Below are 26,183 nucleotides of genomic sequence, written 5' to 3'. Positions count from 1 at the left end.
TGTACTTATTTTTCCCATGAAAAAAAAAAATGTTTTGCAAAGAACCAAAACATCACCAACTACAACAACAGCATGCAGTAGCAACAGCAAAACCGAAAGCAAAAAAAAAAGTGCAAAAGCAAAACAAACATAACAAAACATGAAATCGCACTTTTATTTTGTTTGCACATGCCATAATATATTATTGGGTGAAATTATAGATATCACATGACTTATAAAATAATTGTTTTTCAAAAACATCTGTTTTGGAACTTTGAAGAATTTATACAAAGTAATAGTGAACGCGTTCCAAGTTTGTTCTGAAGAGGACATTAAAGGAACACGTTGCCTTGGATCGGTAGAATTGGTATTTGAAAGGCGTTTTGTGACCGTTTGTTATAAAATGCATGTGGTTAGAAAGATGATGTAAAAGTAGAATACAATGATCTACACAAATATGCCTCGAAATTGCGTGGTTTTCTTTTTACCTCGTCCAATAACACGGTCGGCCATTTATGGGAGTCAAAATTTTGACTCCCATAAATGGCCGACCGTGATAGTTCGCGACGTAAAAAGAAAACCGTGCAATTTTGAGTGATACTTGTGTGGATCATTATATTCTACTTTTAAACATCTTTCTGACCATATACATTTCATGACAAACTGTTTCAAACGCTTTTTATAGACCAACTCGTCCGATCCAAGGCAACGTGTTCCTTTAAATTAAAATAAATGTGATAAAACTTTCAAGAACGCTTTTATTTTATTTTGTTCCGAAAATTGTATCTTTGTCAAGAGAGGGCGCACTTTATTTATCTAAAAAATAAAAATATTGTGTTGCGAAAAAGAAAGAACATGTGCGAATCCAGGTTAAGATTTTGTTGTGAGCAATAAATGCCAGTTACGTTACAAAAATGAGTCGACTTATCGTGAAAAACCTTCCCCCAGAGGTAAGCCGAGGTTGAACAGTTTTTTAATGAACTTTCATGTGAAAATCATAGAGTTTGTGTTGGTATTTTGGGCTGGCTGCTGACTTGACTCGCTGCACCTATTACGTGAAAATTAATCGTTGTGAAGTTTGTTTATCTCTTTCTTTTCTGTTTAGTTTCCAACTTTCTAGAAGTACATGTAAGCCATGGTTTGCTCACATTGACTGAGCTTGACTGAGCCAATCTTTTCATTTGTTTGAGCCATTGTGAACACAGACAGCAGAGGATCGAGCCGGGCATTCTTGGCTCAATGATGCTCAAACTGAACCAGGTTTTTTGGGGGGTTGTTCTAAAACCCCCTCAACCCCCACGACCCTTCAAAGCGTGTCCCAATTGCGAATTCATAAACGGCCTAGTAAGAGTAGGACTAAGAATTCAGTTCCCGATAATATTTTGTGCCAACACCAAATTCTGAAAAGAAATGGTTGCATATTTTCCCCTGGATAATGAGGCCACTTGGCATAAAATGGGAGTATTTACTCCGCTTCCGCACGTCTTCTTCTTCTTCTTCTTCCGTAAAAGTACAGTCCACCATCTGGTGTATTGCGTACTGTGGTAGTTGTGTGCATGCGAGGGTGTAGACATATACAGTGCAGGTAGGTGAACAGTGAACGTGCGGCTAAAAAACAGCTCAGGCTGACCTAGCGGAGCTGGTCTGACTGTACACCCTGCTTAAAACTAGCAAGAGTTGTACAGTTGATCAGGTCTACTGGGAGATTGTTCCATATCCTAATGCTATTGGGAAAAAATGACTGTGTGTAGACCCCTGTCCTGGTGAATGGTATAATGTATTTGTAAGAATGACCCCTCAGAGAAACGGTGCATGGAGCTAGAAATGTGTGTGGGACGTCAACCAGGTTGTTCACAATCTTATACATCATAACTGCCTTGGCCTGTGCACGCCGTTCTTGAAGTGTGGTCCACTGAAGTTGGCTGATCATGGCAGTTACACTACTTGTTGTTCGGTAGTCTCCAAGCACAAAGCGTGCATAGCGCCGCTGCACCATTTCTAACTTGTGGGTGTAGCTAGCTGTTTGGGGGTCCCATATGATGCTGGAGTACTCTACAATAGGGCGCACTAGGGTCTTGTAGCACAGCTCCTTTGTTTTCCTGGGACACTGGTGTATGTTGCGCTGCAGAAAAGCCCTTATGGAATTTGCTTTGTTGGTGATGCTGTTGATGTGATTATTCCAGCTTAGGGTTTTGTGAATGTTCACCCCAAGATATTTTGCAGAGTCGACTTCTTCCAGAGTGTGGTTGTGAATTGTGTATGTTTGCTTGATGAACTTCCTTCTGTTGGTGACATGGATAACTTGGCACTTCTTTGGGTGGAACTCCATTTTCCAGTCACTCTCCCATTGCTGAAGGTGGTCTAGGTCCTGCTGCAATATAGATGCATCTTCCTCTGTCTTGATGTTACGATACAGGATACAGTCATCTGCAAATAATCTGGCTGTTGTGCCCTGTGAGACACAGTCAGGAAGGTCATTTATAAACAGCAGGAACAGCAATGGTCCAAGAACACTTCCTTGTGGCACTCCAGATAGGACTGGTGCAGGGATTGAAGTAGCTCCATCTAAGATGACTTGTTGAGTGCGGTTTTCTAGGAAATTGCTGACCCACTGACTTATGTTGCCATCAATTCCATAGTAATTGAGCTTGTGTAGCAACCTTTGATGCGGCACCTTGTCAAAGGCTTTTGAAAAATCTAATAGGATGACATCTATTTGGCCTTTGGCATCAATGGAACTGGCAAGATCTTGGATGGTCAACAGTAGTTGTGTTTCACATGAGCGCCGTTTCCTAAATCCAAACTGAGCATTGGTGAGAATGTGGTTTCTGTCGCAGTGGTTCAGGATCTGGCTGCATAGCACATGCTCCAGCATCTTACAGGTTATGGAAGTCAGTGACACAGGTCTGTAGTTCTCTGGCTTATTCCTCTCTCCCTTTTTGAAGATGGGGGTGACGTTGGCTTCCTTCCATTCCTCCGGTAAGACACCTTGATTGATAGAAGCTTGGAAGAATAAAGCAAGCACTGGAGCAAGTTCCTTTGACAGCTCCTTCAATACCCTGGATGGTATACCATCTGGACCAGCTGCTTTATGGATGTTAAGACCATCAAGTAACTTTTTAACTCCTTCGGATGACACAGTAAAAGAACCCATGGAGGGAAATGGACTTGGGCCTTTGTTTTTGATGGTTTCCTTGTCTTCGTCCTTGTTGAAAACTGAGGAGAACTGTTCATTCAGTATATTTGCTTTTGTCAAACTGTCCGAGTACGTAACTCCATTTCTTGCCTTTAGTGGAGAGACGCCAGAATTGTCACATTTTTTGCTTTTGATGAAACCCCAGAATCGTTTTGGGTTAGTTGTCGACTCAGGGCTGATGATGTTGTTGAGGTACTCACTGTACGCATGTTTACAGGCAGACCTTGAGGCCTTCTTTAAGTGTTGGTAGCGCTGGAAATCCTTTGGCTTTTTGGTCACGTGCACACCGATCCTGCTCTCAGTGGCCGTACGGGCGGTACGGTACGAGCAGGCCCAGTGTGGTCGGGGGTGTGAAGTGGGAGACAACAACCCCAATTAACGGTCCTACTAAAAGCCGACGATAAGCCGACAACAAGTCCAGAGCGCCGCCAACAAGTTTTAAATACCTCAAAAATTGCCGATAAACCATTGATATATTAGAACTATATGTGTTCTGTAATGGAAAAACTTCACGAAAGTGTGTATTTTTTATAACCAGAATAAAACTTCACTTGCACGGAAAGCGGTCGGACGCCATCTTGGCTTAAAAACCGTGTTTGGACCAGACCATTATGATACGGGTAGATTTAGCACTTGTCAACAACAGAGGACGGGCTTCATGTGAAGACCTTCACTGCAGTGTGCACAGTGCATGACGCCCGCCCTCTATTGCTAAATCTGACTTACCCGCATCATAATGGACTGGTCCAAACACGATTTTAAGCCAAGATGGCGTCCGACCGTTTTCCGTGAAAGTTAAGGTTTTTTTCTGGTTCAAAATTCACACTTTTCGTGACGTTTTTCCATTAAATTTATGTTTATATTACAGAACACACATAGTTCTAATATATCTATGGTTTATTTGCCATTTTTGAGGTATTTAAAACTTGTTGACGGCATGTTGGCGGCGCTCTGGACTTGTTGTCGGCGTTGTCGGCTTTTAGTAGGACCCCCAATTAACAGTAAACAAGTGTGGGCCATTTGGTTGGTCGGGTCTCCAACCTCGAGCTACGCATAGAGCAAGTAGTACACATGACACAGCCCGTAATCGTACTTGGGCTGTAAACGCAGGTTCCCAGTTGGCATATAATCTTTGTTCAGGCTCGGGTCCGCCAAGAGATACGCGTGGTAATTGCGCATTGTTTTTTCTCTGTACATCAAAATTGTTGCCATAGGTCCTGATCTCAGCCAATCACGCGCAGTTTGCTTCGTGCTAACCACGTGTGTATGGTGTGTCTCGTACGCTGTGTGATGGATATGTGCGGATGGGAGGATGGCAATGTATGAAGTGTAGTCGACGTCATGATACAAAATTGTGTGCGTGATTGGCTGAGATTGTGAACAGTGGCAATTTCGGTGTACAGAAAAAAAATTGCACAAAGGTCTACGGGGTCGAGTGGGTTTAAGAATAACCCTTTTTTTTTTCAGTGATGCGAGGTCCCCCACCTGATCCCAGCCCTGACAATGTAGGGCGATTGTCACGTGGAACTAGACTTTGTTGTGATATTTTTTCTCAAGACATTTTACAGTGTAGTGTGTACGCCTACATGTTTGCAACCTTAATTGATATTGTTTATCTTTTATAAATTGTTGCAGATAAAAGAGGAAAAGGTTCGAAATATTTTTGCTGCCCATGGAGAATTGACAGATCTGAAAATGAAGTACACGGCAGCTGGAGTCTTCCGAAAGTTTGCTTTTGTTGGATTCAGAGCAAAGGAGAGTGCCAAGAAAGCCATCGAGCATTTGAATAAAACATTCATTGATTCTTCCAAAATACAGGTAGGTAAAAACATGTGTTACTTGTATCAGTAAGAATGGAGGCTGGTTGTGGGTCATCCTGTTGGCCAACCTCCTTTGCTAAAAAAACTAAGTCCAAACAATTCGAGAACAAAGAGAAGTGCTTGATAAGCAGGATCCACAAACATGCGTGAGTGTGTGAGTGTGTCTTGCAGTTGGCATCAAGTATTTATAAACTAAATGGATATGGAAATTTTACAGATGGTTGAAATTTTCTGTTAAATTTTCTTTACAAAAACAACGGGGAGATTATTATAAAAGAAAATATGGGAACAAAAATTGGTCCTTGATTTGCTGGGTCAACGGACATGCGGATGTTCAGTTATGTGTCATTTTGTCTTGATTTATTTCTCATTCTGTTTTGATCTTTATCAGGTGGAGCTTGCCAAGAACCTCGGGGATGACAGTCTCGATAGACCATGGAGTAAATACTCTGAACAAAGTTCTGCTTTTCAGAATAAGCAAGCTAGGAAGAAAGAGAAGGAATCGTCGGTCAATGAAGAGAATATTCAGGTGAGGATGTGTTGTCTTGGGTTGCTTTTTATAGTAAGATTTGACCTCAGTAAGCCATTTTGAGATATGGCAGACACTTTGGGTAAACAGTGCTGTCCTATCACGACAGCCATACCTCAAAAAATGCTCATGGTTATTTAAGATCTGGTTTTCTTTGCATTTTCTTGATAACAGTTCTTAACCTCACAGCTCAGTTCTAAGAAGATCTTCAATATTACAGTATAACTCCTTTTTTCACATTCAGCACATTTCTTTTAGCAGACTAACAAGAGTACACACATCATTGTTTACTCTCTGAATCACTTCTTAAAGATGAGATTCCTTTTACCTGTCAGGCATTTTCCTCTTATCCTCAGATCTTATATGTTGTTTCAAGTCTGGTGTACATGAAAAAGACTAAATGCTCTTAAAGGTTATATTTTATTTTATTTTTTTTACAGGGAAAAGATTCTCAAAAGCCAAAACAGAAAAAGGAAAAAGTTGATCCACTGCAAAAAGTAAGACACTATTTGCCATTAGGCTTTTTTTAAATTTCAATAAATTTCAATTCACTTTATTATCCATGTGGGGAAAGTCATTTCGGCCTTTTATACAACAAGTTTTCAAAATTTACATAAAATTATTATCTACCATAAAACAGACAAAACAATTTTGAAAAGGTGGGGATGGTGAAAGTTAATGTCTAGAATTATTTACATGTTTATTTGTTTATAAATATAATTTGTTTTTATTTTTGTATAAATATCTTTTAATCAAAAACTAAACTGAACAAAATATCGTTGATTGCAGCTGGAAGAGGACCCTGGTTTTCAAGAGTTCCAAGAAGTTCACCAAATACGCAGCAAGAAACCACTCTGGAGCAATGATGCAAAAATAGCTGAACCCCTCTCTGAGGGTCATAAGTCAAAGGTCAAAGGAGGAAAGAGGAAAAAGGGTTTGGATGACTCTGTGGAAGGTGATTGTAGTCTGTTTTTTTAATTTTTTTTTGTTTTAAAAGAAATATTAAATAATAACAACCAGTTCTTATATAGCACCGGATAGTTCAAAATGTCAGTTTAAAACACTCGTATGTCTATCTTAAGTCTGTATTTCAGAATTATGCTAAAAGGCACTGGACACGATTGGTAATTACTCAAAATAATTTTTAGCACAAAAGCTTACTTGGTATCCAGCAAAGGAGAGCTGTTGTTAGTATAAAACATTGTGAGAAGCCGCTCCCTCTGAAGTAACATAGTTTTGGGGGAAGAGGTAATTTCTCACTCGATGATAAAAGACGCCTTTTATGAAGCAGATGAAAGCACAGTACGCTCCTCTCCAATATGTACTTTCCAGAGTTCTATGGAAAACAAATTCACAGGAATACTACTCTGGTGGGATTTAAACCCACGACCATTGTCAATCTATTGTTGTGTTGTTTGATTTCAGCAAAAAGTTGACTCATCTAAGTTGTTATTTTTACCTTTTCTTGATTGAGTGAAGAATCTGAAGAAGAGTCATCATCTGATGAAGATGAAGAGATGCCGTCAGAAGAAGAAGAAGATGATAAGACGGAGGAAGATTTAACCAATAAAGATGCAAATAAATCTGGCGTCTCAGACATGGATGTGAGTATGAAGTAAAATCAGCTGTCTCCTGAAGACAATCAGAGCATACCGATCGGAAAGCCAGTTGTTTTCAAAACCATCTCAACTAATACAAGATATATTTTTTATGTACATGGTGTTTACCACTAACCTGTCTAGATTGTGGACATAACCAGTTTTGCCTTTTATACCACAGATCATTTTGTTTGTTAAGCCGTTTTTAAAAACTATTCGTTTTTTCCCTCTTTCTTTACAAACATGTATAATATTTCCCTAAATGCTTTGATTTATACTGAATTAATCATTATGAATGAATCATTACATGTTAACAGATAAAACTGTTTTATCTTCCCCCAGTATTTACGAAGTAAGATGGTGAAGAAAGCAGGTTCTAGTAAAGCAGATAGCAAGAGAGATGGTGATACAGATAGTGACAGTGACACTGACGCTGACAGTGACAGTGACAGTGACACTGATAGTGGGAAAGCGTCTAGTTCATCAGAGGAAGATGATGATGGAACAAGACAAAAGAAGCAAAAGGAAGAAACACAAGCAACACCTACACAAAAGGTAAAAAGCAATTCGACATTTTCCTTTACTAATTGTTGTTATTTAATGTATGTTTCAAGTTGTGCAAATGGAAATAAACCAAACAAACAAACAAACAAACTTTGACTTGCTTAAAGTTAACGTTCCATCCCAAATTGATAACATTCCTAACTAAAGTTGGTACCAATCCCAACGTGAGTGTTATGTTAGGACGGCCCAACTATAGCTGGTATTACTTGACAGTGATAGAGAAAATCACAATCCGCAGGCATCTAAAAAGTAATAACTTTCTAAGTAGGATTTGAAACTTTGCATGGTGGAAATAAGATATAGAAGAAATGGCGGTAACACCATGTAATGACTATCTCTAAATGAGTAGGGGTGGTTCTGAAAAGAACCGTTGGATTAACTTGACGTTTCGATCAGTAAGACGATCGGAGCATACTGATCGAAACGTCAAGTTAATCCAACGGTTCTTTTCAGAACCACCCCTTCTCATTTAGAGATAGTTATTACATGGTGTTACTGCAAACTCTTCTATATAATAACTTTCTATTCTCTCATTCTCTGGGGCGTGATTCACAGTAATTGTTATGACAAAACTTTCAATTGTTACTGAATCACATTCACACAGCTAAGTTTTATCCATACCACCAGCAGTCTGGTTTAGTCAACAGCAACTGGCCCCTGCACAGTGAAAGATCTATGGATCCCAGCTGTAGTTAGGCTGTCCCAACTGTAACTCCCGTAGATGTAGGTGTAGCTGTAGATGTAACACTCAAGCAGGCACCAATCCTAGATACAGTTGGGCCATTCAAACCAGTTTGGTGCGGGTAAAATGTTCATCGAATATTCGCACTGAACTGGTTAAGTTGTACACTATAAAGAGACCCGCGAGTAATTCAAAGATTACTTGAAGTTACTTGAATTAAAAGTCATGTATATTATTGTGTTATTCAACCCTAGACTAGTCAATACTAAAGGGTTTAAACAGGTGTCGGTAATGTCCCTTTGTTTCATATCCCTTTGTCTTTTAATCACTCTGATTTTTTTCCAAGTTGATTTAATTTCTGCAATGTATTTTTTTTTCTAAGCAGACTAAAGTGATGAAAGCGATAAGGAGAGAAGACAAGTTTGAGAGAGGGCAGTTTGTTATTCCCAAGTTGACTTAATTTCTGGAATGTATTTTTTTTTCTAAACAGACTAAAGTGATGAAAGCGATAAGGAAAGAAGACAAGTTTGAGAGAGGGCAGTTTGTTCTTAAGATGAGAGGAGTTCCCTTCAGTGTCAAAGAGGTAAAACTTCTTAGGATAGTCAGGATCCTTTTCAGGATCCTTAGGATATTCAAGATCCTTAGGATATTATTATAATAATAATAATAATAGTCGATATTTATATACCGCTTCATACACCCGAAGGGCGTCTCAAAGCGCTGAAACATACAGTATTTCCTGCAGGATCCTTAGGATATTCAGGATGCTTCTTAGAATTTGTTAAAAGACCGTGCAAGTCTTAGAATCAAGATTAATGGGTTCGGATACCATTTTTACTGGTAAATACCCAATTTTATATTTTTCGTTGAAACCTTTCAAAGGAAATTGCAAACTTGTTTAACTTAAAAATTTGAAAAATGTGTTGGTCGTAAAGAGAGGAAATTCTTCCAGTGGTGGTTTGGGAATCCTGAGAGCGGGGCGGGTTTTCTGGCACTGATCACTGTGGGTCGATTCCTGCCAGTCAATCAGGTAGGAAAACCCAACCCACATGCAAGGCTCCAGGTCTTAGGTTGATTTCAAACCGGGCTACACAGAGATGAAAGGTAGAACAAGAAACAACTGAGCCAACTTATTGACCCACTTACTTTGATGATTTGTTTTTTCATCTCGTTTCCAGAAAGACATCAATAAGTTTTTCTCACCGATACCAATCAAAGCCATACGAATTCCTCTGAATGAAAAGAAACAAAGAACAGGTTGGTTGTAATTATGCAAATGTTATGCAGATTTATGCAGATTATTTGCTGATCATAGGAATGGTTATATGTTAATATTCAGAAACCAATTTTAGTTTTCTATGTACTGTTTAACTCTTCTTTTTTTCAACAAGAGTTTGGAATAAACGAATTATTAAATTGGGAAAAAAATGTTTTTAATTAAATAAGATTGTTCTTTACATGAAGTACTACCAAGAATGTTGGTGATAAGTTTGAGACAACTATTTTACCATATAATCTTTTTGTTTGAAAATTCTTTTGTTGAATGAAAATAAGTGTTTTGTTTTTCTTATTTATCTATACATTAACATTTGTTGAATTTCAGGTATGGTTTTTGTGGAGTTATCCTCTGAGATGGATATTACAAAAGCATTGAAGAAGAACAAAAACTACATTGGTAAGAAGAATATAGTTTGCTTGGCTTTGAAGAATTTACATTGATATCCATTTCCCCCAAATCCAAAGAAAAAGAGGAGCAATCCAGTGAAGGGACCCATGATTTGAGGTTCATGGTAAACAAATGAAAATGAAATAATTTGCTTTTCTGCGAATCATTGGCTTCAGAATTAATAAACAAATCGATGTGTCAGTTCAAAAGCGTCTGATCTCATTTTGCAAAACATATGTTGCACGAAAATGCTCCGTGCAAAAATGTTCTCACTTAGTTTGTGTGTGCATCCGGGCTATTTTAAACAAAAACAACATTTTGACAATTTCAAACTTGTTTGTAATGTTAGCGCTTATTAAGGAGATCAAACTAATGGGCACTGACACAACAAAATAAGAAACAAAATACGAGTTAAATGGAAGGTCAACTGTTCCCAGCCTAATTACAAACGTTTAGTTAGTTCATGACTCTAGTGTCTTTTTGTAACTTTGTAAATTAAAATTCAATAGGTAGACCACATTAACATAAGATCTCACACTTTAGTCTTCATTAAAATCTTCATTTACATTTGTATTTTTCTAGAAACAATTTTTCTGTTTTTATCACAGGTAAACGCTACATTGAACTGTTTCGAGACAACTGGGTAAAGGAAGGAGAGCATGGTACCAGTGAGCGCGAGGCACCATGGGCCAAACAGGTAAGCACCACACCCAACACCAGTCAGGAAAATTGATTCCATGAGCGTGATATTTATTGTATAATTGGTGTGCGGTAACGCCATATTGTTAATTGCTTCCTGGATAAAATAATTATGTTCTTTTTAGAACTTGTTTTACTTATTTGTTGTTATTTGTATATGATGTATTTGATAATGGCATGTGCAATTTAGTTTTTAACTGCAATACATGATTTAATAAACCATTTTTGAATTGAGTTCAATATATGTTCTACTACAGTTGAGTAGAATTTGTTTTAGAATTGGCGAGACTTCTCAGTTCTAAATAGAACTATCCTGCTTTTTACTACTACCTGGGCAGAAGGTAGGAACAAATCAGCCGGGACTACTACTTTAGATTTAGTGTATCAATGGAACTCATTATCAATTAAATTAATTGGTCGCAACATTTCAAATAGCTTGCTTTAATAATTGTCAGGAGACTGATATTTATTATTGTAGGTATGTAATTTTAACTTTTTAGTTTAAAAAGTAATTTTTCAGATCCTTTTGTTGTATTTGGTATTTTTAATGGTTTCATTTAATATACATGTAGGTAACAGCTGGTCTGGCCTACTTTTATAATTATTTGTTTTGGGATTTAATTGGAGAATTTAGGCCTATAAGTTTTGTTTTCTTGTAATGCTTTTCATTTTGCTGTTAAGCGCTTTGAGGAATGCCAATTCATATTACACTATATAAATACTGTTTTATTATTATTATTATTATTATTATTATTATTATTATTATTATTATTATTATTATTATTATTATTATTATTATTAATTCATATTACACTATATAAATACTGTTTTATTATTATTATTATTATTATTATTATTATTATTATTATTATTATTATTATTATTATTATTATTATTATTATTATTATTATTATTATTATTATTATTATTATTATTATTATTATTATTATTATTATTATTATTATTATTATTATTATTATTATTATTATTATTATTATTATTATTATTATTATTATTATTATTATTATTATTATTATTATTATTATTATTATTATTATTATTATTATTATTATTATTATTATTATTATTATTATTATTATTATTATTATTATTATTATTATTATTATTATTATTATTATTATTATTATTATTATTATTATTATTATTATTATTATTATTATTATTATTATTATTATTATTATTATTATTATTATTATTATTATTATTATTATTATTATTATTATTATTATTATTATTATTATTATTATTATTATTATTATTATTATTATTATTATTATTATTATTATTATTATTATTATTATTATTATTATTATTATTATTATTATTATTATTATTATTATTATTATTATTATTATTATTATTATTATTATTATTATTATTATTATTATTATTATTATTATTATTATTATTATTATTATTATTATTATTATTATTATTATTATTATTATTATTATTATTATTATTATTATTATTATTATTATTATTATTATTATTATTATTATTATTATTATTATTATTATTATTATTATTATTATTATTATTATTATTATTATTATTATTATTATTATTATTATTATTATTATTATTATTATTATTATTATTATTATTATTATTATTATTATTATTATTATTATTATTATTATTATTATTATTATTATTATTATTATTATTATTATTATTATTATTATTATTATTATTATTATTATTATTATTATTATTATTATTATTATTATTATTATTATTATTATTATTATTATTATTATTATTATTATTATTATTATTATTATTATTATTATTATTATTATTATTATTATTATTATTATTATTATTATTATTATTATTATTATTATTATTATTATTATTATTATTATTATTATTATTATTATTATTATTATTATTATTATTATTATTATTATTATTATTATTATTATTATTATTATTATTATTATTATTATTATTATTATTATTATTATTATTATTATTATTATTATTATTATTATTATTATTATTATTATTATTATTATTATTATTATTATTATTATTATTATTATTATTATTATTATTATTATTATTATTATTATTATTATTATTATTATTATTATTATTATTATTATTATTATTATTATTATTATTATTATTATTATTATTATTATTATTATTATTATTATTATTATTATTATTATTATTATTATTATTATTATTATTATTATTATTATTATTATTATTATTATTATTATTATTATTATTATTATTATTATTATTATTATTATTATTATTATTATTATTATTATTATTATTATTATTATTATTATTATTATTATTATTATTATTATTATTATTATTATTATTATTATTATTATTATTATTATTATTATTATTATTATTATTATTATTATTATTATTATTATTATTATTATTATTATTATTATTATTATTATTATTATTATTATTATTATTATTATTATTATTATTATTATTATTATTATTATTATTATTATTATTATTATTATTATTATTATTATTATTATTATTATTATTATTATTATTATTATTATTATTATTATTATTATTATTATTATTATTATTATTATTATTATTATTATTATTATTATTATTATTATTATTATTATTATTATTATTATTATTATTATTATTATTATTATTATTATTATTATTATTATTATTATTATTATTATTATTATTATTATTATTATTATTATTATTATTATTATTATTATTATTATTATTATTATTATTATTATTATTATTATTATTATTATTATTATTATTATTATTATTATTATTATTATTATTATTATTATTATTATTATTATTATTATTATTATTATTATTATTATTATTATTATTATTATTATTATTATTATTATTATTATTATTATTATTATTATTATTATTATTATTATTATTATTATTATTATTATTATTATTATTATTATTATTATTATTATTATTATTATTATTATTATTATTATTATTATTATTATTATTATTATTATTATTATTATTATTATTATTATTATTATTATTATTATTATTATTATTATTATTATTATTATTATTATTATTATTATTATTATTATTATTATTATTATTATTATTATTATTATTATTATTATTATTATTATTATTATTATTATTATTATTATTATTATTATTATTATTATTATTATTATTATTATTATTATTATTATTATTATTATTATTATTATTATTATTATTATTATTATTATTATTATTATTATTATTATTATTATTATTATTATTATTATTATTATTATTATTATTATTATTATTATTATTATTATTATTATTATTATTATTATTATTATTATTATTATTATTATTATTATTATTATTATTATTATTATTATTATTATTATTATTATTATTATTATTATTATTATTATTATTATTATTATTATTATTATTATTATTATTATTATTATTATTATTATTATTATTATTATTATTATTATTATTATTATTATTATTATTATTATTATTATTATTATTATTATTATTATTATTATTATTATTATTATTATTATTATTATTATTATTATTATTATTATTATTATTATTATTATTATTATTATTATTATTATTATTATTATTATTATTATTATTATTATTATTATTATTATTATTATTATTATTATTATTATTATTATTATTATTATTATTATTATTATTATTATTATTATTATTATTATTATTATTATTATTATTATTATTATTATTATTATTATTATTATTATTATTATTATTATTATTATTATTATTATTATTATTATTATTATTATTATTATTATTATTATTATTATTATTATTATTATTATTATTATTATTATTATTATTATTATTATTATTATTATTATTATTATTATTATTATTATTATTATTATTATTATTATTATTATTATTATTATTATTATTATTATTATTATTATTATTATTATTATTATTATTATTATTATTATTATTATTATTATTATTATTATTATTATTATTATTATTATTATTATTATTATTATTATTATTATTATTATTATTATTATTATTATTATTATTATTATTATTATTATTATTATTATTATTATTATTATTATTATTATTATTATTATTATTATTATTATTATTATTATTATTATTATTATTATTATTATTATTATTATTATTATTATTATTATTATTATTATTATTATTATTATTATTATTATTATTATTATTATTATTATTATTATTATTATTATTATTATTATTATTATTATTATTATTATTATTATTATTATTATTATTATTATTATTATTATTATTATTATTATTATTATTATTATTATTATTATTATTATTATTATTATTATTATTATTATTATTATTATTATTATTATTATTATTATTATTATTATTATTATTATTATTATTATTATTATTATTATTATTATTATTATTATTATTATTATTATTATTATTATTATTATTATTATTATTATTATTATTATTATTATTATTATTATTATTATTATTATTATTATTATTATTATTATTATTATTATTATTATTATTATTATTATTATTATTATTATTATTATTATTATTATTATTATTATTATTATTATTATTATTATTATTATTATTATTATTATTATTATTATTATTATTATTATTATTATTATTATTATTATTATTATTATTATTATTATTATTATTATTATTATTATTATTATTATTATTATTATTATTATTATTATTATTATTATTATTATTATTATTATTATTATTATTATTATTATTATTATTATTATTATTATTATTATTATTATTATTATTATTATTATTATTATTATTATTATTATTATTATTATTATTATTATTATTATTATTATTATTATTATTATTATTATTATTATTATTATTATTATTATTATTATTATTATTATTATTATTATTATTATTATTATTATTATTATTATTATTATTATTATTATTATTATTATTATTATTATTATTATTATTATTATTATTATTATTATTATTATTATTATTATTATTATTATTATTATTATTATTATTATTATTATTATTATTATTATTATTATTATTATTATTATTATTATTATTATTATTATTATTATTATTATTATTATTATTATTATTATTATTATTATTATTATTATTATTATTATTATTATTATTATTATTATTATTATTATTATTATTATTATTATTATTATTATTATTATTATTATTATTATTATTATTATTATTATTATTATTATTATTATTATTATTATTATTATTATTATTATTATTATTATTATTATTATTATTATTATTATTATTATTATTATTATTATTATTATTATTATTATTATTATTATTATTATTATTATTATTATTATTATTATTATTATTATTATTATTATTATTATTATTATTATTATTATTATTATTATTATTATTATTATTATTATTATTATTATTATTATTATTATTATTATTATTATTATTATTATTATTATTATTATTATTATTATTATTATTATTATTATTATTATTATTATTATTATTATTATTATTATTATTATTATTATTATTATTATTATTATTATTATTATTATTATTATTATTATTATTATTATTATTATTATTATTATTATTATTATTATTATTATTATTATTATTATTATTATTATTATTATTATTATTATTATTATTATTATTATTATTATTATTATTATTATTATTATTATTATTATTATTATTATTATTATTATTATTATTATTATTATTATTATTATTATTATTATTATTATTATTATTATTATTATTATTATTATTATTATTATTATTATTATTATTATTATTATTATTATTATTATTATTATTATTATTATTATTATTATTATTATTATTATTATTATTATTATTATTATTATTATTATTATTATTATTATTATTATTATTATTATTATTATTATTATTATTATTATTATTATTATTATTATTATTATTATTATTATTATTATTATTATTATTATTATTATTATTATTATTATTATTATTATTATTATTATTATTATTATTATTATTATTATTATTATTATTATTATTATTATTATTATTATTATTATTATTATTATTATTATTATTATTATTATTATTATTATTATTATTATTATTATTATTATTATTATTATTATTATTATTATTATTATTATTATTATTATTATTATTATTATTATTATTATTATTATTATTATTATTATTATTATTATTATTATTATTATTATTATTATTATTATTATTATTATTATTATTATTATTATTATTATTATTATTATTATTATTATTATTATTATTATTATTATTATTATTATTATTATTATTATTATTATTATTATTATTATTATTATTATTATTATTATTATTATTATTATTATTATTATTATTATTATTATTATTATTATTATTATTATTATTATTATTATTATTATTATTATTATTATTATTATTATTATTATTATTATTATTATTATTATTATTATTATTATTATTATTATTATTATTATTATTATTATTATTATTATTATTATTATTATTATTATTATTATTATTATTATTATTATTATTATTATTATTATTATTATTATTATTATTATTATTATTATTATTATTATTATTATTATTATTATTATTATTATTATTATTATTATTATTATTATTATTATTATTATTATTATTATTATTATTATTATTATTATTATTATTATTATTATTATTATTATTATTATTATTATTATTATTATTATTATTATTATTATTATTATTATTATTATTATTATTATTATTATTATTATTATTATTATTATTATTATTATTATTATTATTATTATTATTATTATTATTATTATTATTATTATTATTATTATTATTATTATTATTATTATTATTATTATTATTATTATTATTATTATTATTATTATTATTATTATTATTATTATTATTATTATTATTATTATTATTATTATTATTATTATTATTATTATTATTATTATTATTATTATTATTATTATTATTATTATTATTATTATTATTATTATTATTATTATTATTATTATTATTATTATTATTATTATTATTATTATTATTATTATTATTATTATTATTATTATTATTATTATTATTATTATTATTATTATTATTATTATTATTATTATTATTATTATTATTATTATTATTATTATTATTATTATTATTATTATTATTATTATTATTATTATTATTATTATTATTATTATTATTATTATTATTATTATTATTATTATTATTATTATTATTATTATTATTATTATGCATATGTGTTGTCCTTTATATGAGAAAGAAAGGGTGTAGCCCAGTAATCCCTGCCACTAAAGACTTTCAAGATATTTTAGTTATGATATTCTCCATACAGGATTATTGCTTCGTACTACTAAGAACATTCTAGGTGCTTTGTGCGGTGGTAGGTACATGTATTCTAAATAACATCATTCATCCTTTTTGTTTTCATTTCAAATGTTCAGGCCGCTGAGCTAGCAGAAATAGATGAACCTATTGGAGAGGTGAGTGAATTATAACAAAATCGCCCTCGTATTGTCCCTTGCAGAACTGGGGGTGGGGTGGGTGGTTGTAGTGGGGACAAAAATCACAGGCATATTACTTGTGTGGGATTCGAACCGACTACCTTTGCCATTCTAGAGCACGGTCTAACCAGCTAGAGTACAATAAGGGAATAATGATGAGATCTAAACCTAAACAAGCATGGTTGTAGCTGTGCGCTGAAGGCGAGGTCCTTAATGACCATGCAAAGTTTGTAGCTGTGTGCTGAAGGCGAGGCCCTTAATGACCATGCAAAGTTGTAGCTGTGTGCTGAAGGCGAGGCCCTTAATGACCATGCAAAGTTTGTAGCTGTGTGCTGAAGGCGAGGCCCTTAATGACCATGCAAAGTTTGTAGCTGTGTGCTGAAGGCGAGGTCCTTAATGACCCTGCAAAGTTTGTAGCTGTGTGCTGAAGGCGAGGTCCTTAATGACCCTGCAAAGTTTGTAGCTGTGCCCTGAAGGCGAGGTCCTTAATGACCATGCAAAGTTTGTAGCTGTGTGCTGAAGGCGAGGCCCTTAATGACCCTGCAAAGTTTGTAGCTGTGCCCTAAGTTTGTAGCTGTGTGCTGAAGGCGAGGTCCTTAATGACCCTGCAAAGTTTGTAGCTGTGCCCTGAAGGCGAGGTCCTTAATGACCATGCAAAGTTTGTAGCTGTGCCCTGAAGGCGAGGCCCTTAATGACCCTGCAAAGTTTGTAGCTGTGCCCTGAATGCAAGGTCCTTAATGACCCTGCAAAGTTTGTAGCTGTGCCCTGAAGGCGAGGCCCTTAATGACCCTGCAAAGTTTGTAGCTGTGTGCTGAAGGCGAGGTCCTTAATGACCATGCAAAGTTTGTAGCTGTGTGCTGAAGGCGAGGTCCTTAATGACCATGCAAAGTTTGTAGCTGTGCCCTGAAGGCGAGGTCCTTAATGACCATGCAAAGTTTGTAGCTGTGTGCTGAAGGCGAGGTCCTTAATGACCCTGCTAAGTTTGTAGCTGTGCCCTGAAGGCGAGGTCCTTAATGACCATGCAAAGTTTGTAGCTGTGCCCTGAAGGCGAGGCCCTTAATGACCCTGCAAAAGTTGTAGCTGTGCCCTGAATGCAAGGTCCTTAATGACCCTGCAAAGTTTGTAGCTGTGCCCTGAAGGCGAGGCCCTTAATGACCCTGCAAAGTTTGTAGCTGTGTGCTGAAGGCGAGGTCCTTAATGACCATGCAAAGTTTGTAGCTGTGTGCTGAAGGCGAGGTCCTTAATGACCCTGCAAAGTTTGTAGCTGTGTGCTGAAGGCGAGGTCCTTAATGACCATGCAAAGTTTGTAGCTGTGTGCTGAAGGCGAGGTCCTTAATGACCCTGCAAAGTTTGTAGCTGTGTGCTGAAGGCGAGGTCCTTAATGACCATGCAAAGTTTGTAGCTGTGCCCTGAATGCAAGGTCCTTAATGACCCTGCAAAGTTTGTAGCTGTGCCCTGAAGGCGAGGCCCTTAATGACCCTGCAAAGTTTGTAGCTGTGTGCTGAAGGCGAGGTCCTTAATGACCATGCAAAGTTTGTAGCTGTGTGCTGAAGGCGAGGTCCTTAATGACGCTGCAAAGTTTGTAGCTGTGCCCTGAAGGCGAGGTCCTTAATGACCATGCAAAGTTTGTAGCTGTGTGCTGAAGGCGAGGTCCTTAATGACCATGCAAAGTTTGTAGCTGTGCCCTGAATGCAAGGTCCTTAATGACCCTGCAAAGTTTGTAGCTGTGCCCTGAAGGCGAGGCCCTTAATGACCCTGCAAAGTTTGTAGCTGTGTGCTGAAGGCGAGGCCCTTAATGACCATGCAAAGTTTGTAGCTGTGTGCTGAAGGCGAGGTCCTTAATGACCCTGCAAAGTTTGTAGCTGTGTGCTGAAGGCGAGGTCCTTAATGACCCTGCAAAGTTTGTAGCTGTGCCTTGAAGGCGAGGTCCTTAATGACCATGCAAAGTTTGTAGCTGTGTGCTGAAGGCGAGGCCCTTAATGACCCTGCAAAGTTTGTAGCTGTGCCCTGAAGGCGAGGTCCTTAATGACCATGCAAAGTTTGTAGCTGTGTGCTGAAGGCGAGGTCCTTAATGACCCTGCAAAGTTTGTAGCTGTGCCCTGAAGGCGAGGTCCTTAATGACCATGCAAAGTTTGTAGCTGTGCCCTGAAGGCGAGGCCCTTAATGACCCTGCAAAGTTTGTAGCTGTGCCCTGAATGCAAGGTCCTTAATGACCCTGCAAAGTTTGTAGCTGTGCCCTGAAGGCGAGGCCCTTAATGACCCTGCAAAGTTTGTAGCTGTGTGCTGAAGGCGAGGTCCTTAATGACCATGCAAAGTTTGTAGCTGTGTGCTGAAGGCGAGGTCCTTAATGACCATGCAAAGTTTGTAGCTGTGCCCTGAAGGCGAGGTCCTTAATGACCATGCAAAGTTTGTAGCTGTGTGCTGAAGGCGAGGTCTTTAATGACCCTGCAAAGTTTGTAGCTGTGCCCTGAAGGCGAGGTCCTTAATGACCATGCAAAGTTTGTAGCTGTGCCCTGAAGGCGAGGCCCTTAATGACCCTGCAAAGTTTGTAGCTGTGCCCTGAATGCAAGGTCCTTAATGACCCTGCAAAGTTTGTAGCTGTGCCCTGAAGGCGAGGCCCTTAATGACCCTGCAAAGTTTGTAGCTGTGTGCTGAAGGCGAGGTCCTTAATGACCATGCAAAGTTTGTAGCTGTGTGCTGAAGGCGAGGTCCTTAATGACCCTGCAAAGTTTGTAGCTGTGTGCTGAAGGCGAGGTCCTTAATGACCATGCAAAGTTTGTAGCTGTGTGCTGAAGGCGAGGTCCTTAATGACGCTGCAAAGTTTGTAGCTGTGTGCTGAAGGCGAGGTCCTTAATGACCCTGCAAAGTTTGTAGCTGTGTGCTGAAGGCGAGGTCCTTAATGACCATGCAAAGTTTGTAGCTGTGCCCTGAATGCAAGGTCCTTATTGACCCTGCAAAGTTTGTAGCTGTGCCCTGAAGGCGAGGCCCTTAATGACCCTGCAAAGTTTGTAGCTGTGTGCTGAAGGCGAGGTCCTTAATGACCATGCAAAGTTTGTAGCTGTGTGCTGAAGGCGAGGTCCTTAATGACGCTGCAAAGTTTGTAGCTGTGCCCTGAAGGCGAGGTCCTTAATGACCATGCAAAGTTTGTAGCTGTGTGCTGAAGGCGAGGTCCTTAATGACCATGCAAAGTTTGTAGCTGTGCCCTGAATGCAAGGTCCTTAATGACCCTGCAAAGTTTGTAGCTGTGCCCTGAAGGCGAGGCCCTTAATGACCCTGCAAAGTTTGTAGCTGTGTGCTGAAGGCGAGGTCCTTAATGACCCTGCAAAGTTTGTAGCTGTGCCCTGAAGGCGAGGTCCTTAATGACCCTGCAAAGTTTGTAGCTGTGTGCTGAAGGCGAGGTCCTTAATGACCCTGCAAAGTTTGTAGCTGTGTGCTGAAGGCGAGGTCCTTAATGACCATGCAAAGTTTGTAGCTGTGTGCTGAAGGCGAGGTCCTTAATGACCATGCAAAGTTTGTAGCTGTGTGCTGAAGGCGAGGTCCTTAATGACCATGCAATGGTTGTAGCTGTGCCCTGAAGGCGAGGTCCTTAATGACCATGCAAAGTTTTAAACGGCCGTTGAAAACTGAGTCACCACACATTTATTCCCAGTCATAAATACATTTCCGTTAAAAACATCCCAAATCCTTTAAAAGTTGAGAACAACTCTGACAGCTAACCTTGACTCTTTTCCTCGGCTATTTGTGACTCTTCTGTTGAATTTTGTTTTAAGTAAAACCTCAGCTAGTTTCAAACTTGCAAGCTTGCATTTCAAACTATTGCACTCAAGTTTTGAACTTGCATGCGCCAAATATTCAACCTACCATCTTAAAGTGGGCTGTTAAGTTGGCCCGATCCATGCAGTCATCTGATAGCAGCCCCTGTTGACCTCAGCTCCTCAGACCACATTTTAACTTAACCACATGATCTCCTCTCGGGCAATCAGAATGAGTGACTTGTCCTAGATATTGAGGAAATGCGTTCAAAACAAAATGTTATCAGTTCGCTGAGGATGAACAGCACCATAATTGTTTTTATTCATCCACCTTCAGGATACTATAGGCAAACATTTATTTATATATCCATTGATCTTCAACACATTTCATCCTTCATGTACATGTAGGAGATATTTAAAGGAACATTACAGTATTGTTTTTTTTTTGCTAACAAAACAGTTGTTGGCAGTGTAAGCACGTTATGTAATCCACCATATACTAAACTGACAAACCTGTAGAAGTTTGAGATCGATCGGCCATCTGGGTCACAAGAGAATAGTGAAAAACTAATACAAATTTTGCACTGCATCGGTGCCCAAATAAAAACGATGAAACGCTCACTGGTTAAATTTCAAACGCAAAGTTAGATCATTTATTTCTCATCAAATATGACATTTCAGACAAAAATATTTTAAGGGATGTTTTGAACTATCATCATCATTAGACTGTGTAAGTTTTATGTAAATCTGTGATTTTCCTGATTTTTGTTTCTTGCCAATTCTGTAACGTTCTTTTAAAGCCATTGGACCCTTTCGGTTCAGAAAAAAAAATAAAAGTTCACAGATTTACACATAATTTACAGGGTTTACAGAAGGCAATGGTGAAAGACTTCTCTTGAAATATTATTATATTAAATGCTTTACTTTTTGAGAAAACAGCAAAACAGTACAAATTCTCGTTAACGAGAATTACGGATTTATTTTAAACACATGTCATGACACGGCAAAACGCGCGGAAACAAGGGTGGGTTTTTCCGTTATTTTCTCCCGACTCCGATGACCGATTGAGCCTAAACTTTCACAGGTTTGTTATTTGATGTAGAAGTTGTGGTACACAAAGTGTGGGCCTTGGACAACACTGTTTACCGAAAGGGTCCAATGGCTTTAACTAACTTTTTCTTTTGAATCTGCAGACTGGAAGACTGTTTGTGAGAAACCTGCCGTACATTTGTCATGAAGATGAATTAGAACAGCTCTTCAGTAGATATGGTACATTCAATAGGAGACTTTCTGTGACGATAGGTGGCAGCAGACTTACCGTGTAAATCCATTGTTGTCAGAATTATGAGCATGTTCAGAACTACATAAACAATGGAAATTTACCCGGTAAGTCTGCTGCCACCTAGCGTTGGAAAGTTTCCCAGTATTTGTTGAGTTTCAGTAATCCCCAGTCAGATTCTGTGTTAATAAACGTTGATTTTGGCCTTTATTGGCTGATTGGGAATCTGTAATCTCATTGCGGGCCAGAAAGGTGTTTTTTCTACCAAACTGGTTTACTTGTTGTTATTTAGTTTCTCCTTGGTGGGAAAACTTTTACAAACTTTTGAATCGTGCTTTAAAACATGCTGTGGGTAAGATGTTTTGTAAAGTACACTTTAAGGGATACAAACCACCCACATACATGTATGAAGCACCCACATAAGAGTTTGAAGCATCCAAACTGGGGCATGAATCATATACTTACGGGTATAAAACCTAAACCTTTGTAAAGATTATTCAAACTTGTTGTGTTCTCTCCTCAATTACAGGGCCGCTAACTGAAGTCAATCTTCCAATAGACTCTCTGACCAAGAAGATCAAAGGCTTTGCGTTTATAACATTCATGATGCCTGAACATGCTGTTAAAGCATTCACAGAGCTGGACGGAACAACGTTTCAGGTAGCAAGCCTCTATAGAATGAGATTTGTATTACAGTTTTGAATCTTTGAGCTGGACATCTTTGTATAACAACATTGTAAAAAAAACTTACTTCTTTCACAAAATTCTTTTGATTCTTCTTCTTTAAGATCAAGTGCCTTACATCACACACACTCAGAAAATCTCACAATATTGCACCCACGTTAATCTCCCATAGCTGATGGCTTAGAGGTGCCTGGAAGCTCAATGGTGACCTTATCGCTCTAAACTTAAACAGTCTATAATCAGACTTTTTTTATACATCATTATGAATGATAGATGGGGTGTTGTTGCCGAGCGGTCTGGGGGTAGACTACAAATGGGCACCTGTGAGAGCTAAGGAGTTACCTGTGATGGTCTGGCAGCATGTCTTCTTGGTCTTTTATTGCCAATGAAACCAGATATAAACACCGGCCTGATGAGACATGTACACTCAGAACAGATTTTACTATGACTGGTTGGTTACAACATCTCAAGATGCATCTTAAAGGAACGATGCTCATCTTAATAGATATTGGATTAGGGATAAAGAGTAATAATTTTGGTTTTACCCTTACACCAATGTGTGTTTCATACATGTAGCACTGTATACTCAGTACGTTCCCGAGTTCTGTGGAAAAAATCCCAGGCGTGTTACTTGAGTGGAATTCAAACCCACGACCTTTGCAATTCTAGAGCAGTGTCTTACCAATTAGTTCATCTTCTTATCCTTGTGTAGGGACGACTGCTTCATATTTTACCTGGAAAAGAAAAGAAAAGCCCAGAAGATGAAGGAGAACAGAGAGAGGGGTCTTCATTCAAGAATAAGAAGAAATCTAAAGAGAAGGCTCGTAGTGGAAGGTATTGACTGAGACTAGAATTTCTTGACAGTGTTTAAGAAATGATACTCTATATTGCTGTAGAGGGTGTTTTGACGCTGAGTTGTCAACCACCCGTTATTTTCAGAACTGACATTACTCAAGAGAGATTAACACATGGTGCTACCACAAACCTGACCCAGTCTGTTGGAATTACTATGTATCCAAAGTTAAACATGAGAAATGTTATACTCACTTTTTGTATCCACTTTGGAAGCCCAACCAGACACAATGGTTTGCCTACATTCTAATGTTGAAATGGATCATATAGAGACCAATGAAAGAGGATAAAGGCCAAATAATAGTTGGTTCTTATAGAGCACAAATATTATAGTAGCTAGATCAAGGCATTTTTACAACATTATTTCTGTTCATCGAGCATACTTGGAGTGGTGTTCCTCAAACCTCAGCTCCCTGAGCAGCAAATACCTGAAGCTGCTTTAATTTGTGCTCAAAAAAAAAAACTAGTGATTTCTACTGAAAAATAATGGATGAATAATCACGAACAGCTGTGGAAAAAAGTAAAGTAGTACCATCTTGTTAGGATTTACAGACAGTTAGAGATATACTGAAAACATTCATGCTGCAAACTCACCTTGTTATCCTTTGAGCGATTGTTAATGAAAGTCTCAGAAAGAACGGAACCTTAGAACAAAGAACCAATGGTTTATCTGCCCTTAATAACAATATCCTTTGAGCGATTGTTAATGAAAGTCTCAGAAAGAATGGAACCTTAGAACAAAGAACCAATGGTTTATCTGCCCTTAAACAACTAGAATACTAGTTCAGTTAAGAAGTCTCCTCATTTATTATCTGTAGGTCTCACTTCCTGTCTTTCTTCAATTATTTGTTTGTTTAGTTCCCACAACTGGAATTCTCTTTTCATTGGCGCCGACGCTGTAGCAGAAGCCATTGCACAGAAATATCAAACAACTAAGAGTCAAGTTCTGGATGCGGTAAGTAGAAACGACAAATCCTTCAAGACTTATATCTCAACAATTTTCTTTTAATTTTGTTCATGACGCTGGACCCCAGTGAGAGCAGGGCCCAATTTCATAGAGCTGTTTGAGCCAAGCACAATAAAAGTATACTTACCAGAGTATGTTTACCAGCCAAAATAGCGTTCAACATGTACCAGTTGTCACTGGTGTCTAGCTTATTTTTGTTTTAGCAGAAAATGTCTGGTTGATGTGGAAGGCTGCCAGAGGCGCCCTTAT

General features: G+C 29.9%; 1 protein-coding gene across 1 annotated transcript in view; it reads left to right on the top strand.

The window, feature by feature from the left end:
• Window positions 1-810: 810 nt before the first annotated feature.
• The window catches only part of LOC139938012 (probable RNA-binding protein 19), a 62,514-nt gene continuing 37,141 nt past the window's right edge, over window positions 811-26,183 (top strand). The window contains exons 1-16 of the mRNA XM_071933361.1: window positions 811-929; window positions 4,811-4,993; window positions 5,387-5,524; window positions 5,965-6,021; window positions 6,314-6,479; window positions 7,004-7,128; window positions 7,465-7,677; window positions 8,859-8,951; window positions 9,547-9,625; window positions 9,972-10,043; window positions 10,643-10,731; window positions 18,341-18,379; window positions 23,346-23,421; window positions 23,961-24,091; window positions 24,828-24,949; window positions 25,826-25,922. Of these exons, the coding sequence (XP_071789462.1) occupies window positions 894-929; window positions 4,811-4,993; window positions 5,387-5,524; window positions 5,965-6,021; window positions 6,314-6,479; window positions 7,004-7,128; window positions 7,465-7,677; window positions 8,859-8,951; window positions 9,547-9,625; window positions 9,972-10,043; window positions 10,643-10,731; window positions 18,341-18,379; window positions 23,346-23,421; window positions 23,961-24,091; window positions 24,828-24,949; window positions 25,826-25,922 (1,716 nt within the window). The 5' untranslated portion in view covers window positions 811-893. The remainder of the gene's footprint in view (window positions 930-4,810; window positions 4,994-5,386; window positions 5,525-5,964; window positions 6,022-6,313; window positions 6,480-7,003; window positions 7,129-7,464; window positions 7,678-8,858; window positions 8,952-9,546; window positions 9,626-9,971; window positions 10,044-10,642; window positions 10,732-18,340; window positions 18,380-23,345; window positions 23,422-23,960; window positions 24,092-24,827; window positions 24,950-25,825; window positions 25,923-26,183) is intronic.

The sequence above is a fragment of the Asterias amurensis genome, chromosome 6, assembly GCF_032118995.1.
Source record: "Asterias amurensis chromosome 6, ASM3211899v1".
Taxonomy (NCBI): Eukaryota; Metazoa; Echinodermata; class Asteroidea; order Forcipulatida; family Asteriidae; genus Asterias; species Asterias amurensis.
Note: the sequence above shows the minus strand (reverse complement) of the source record. Positions and strands in the feature narration are given on the sequence as shown.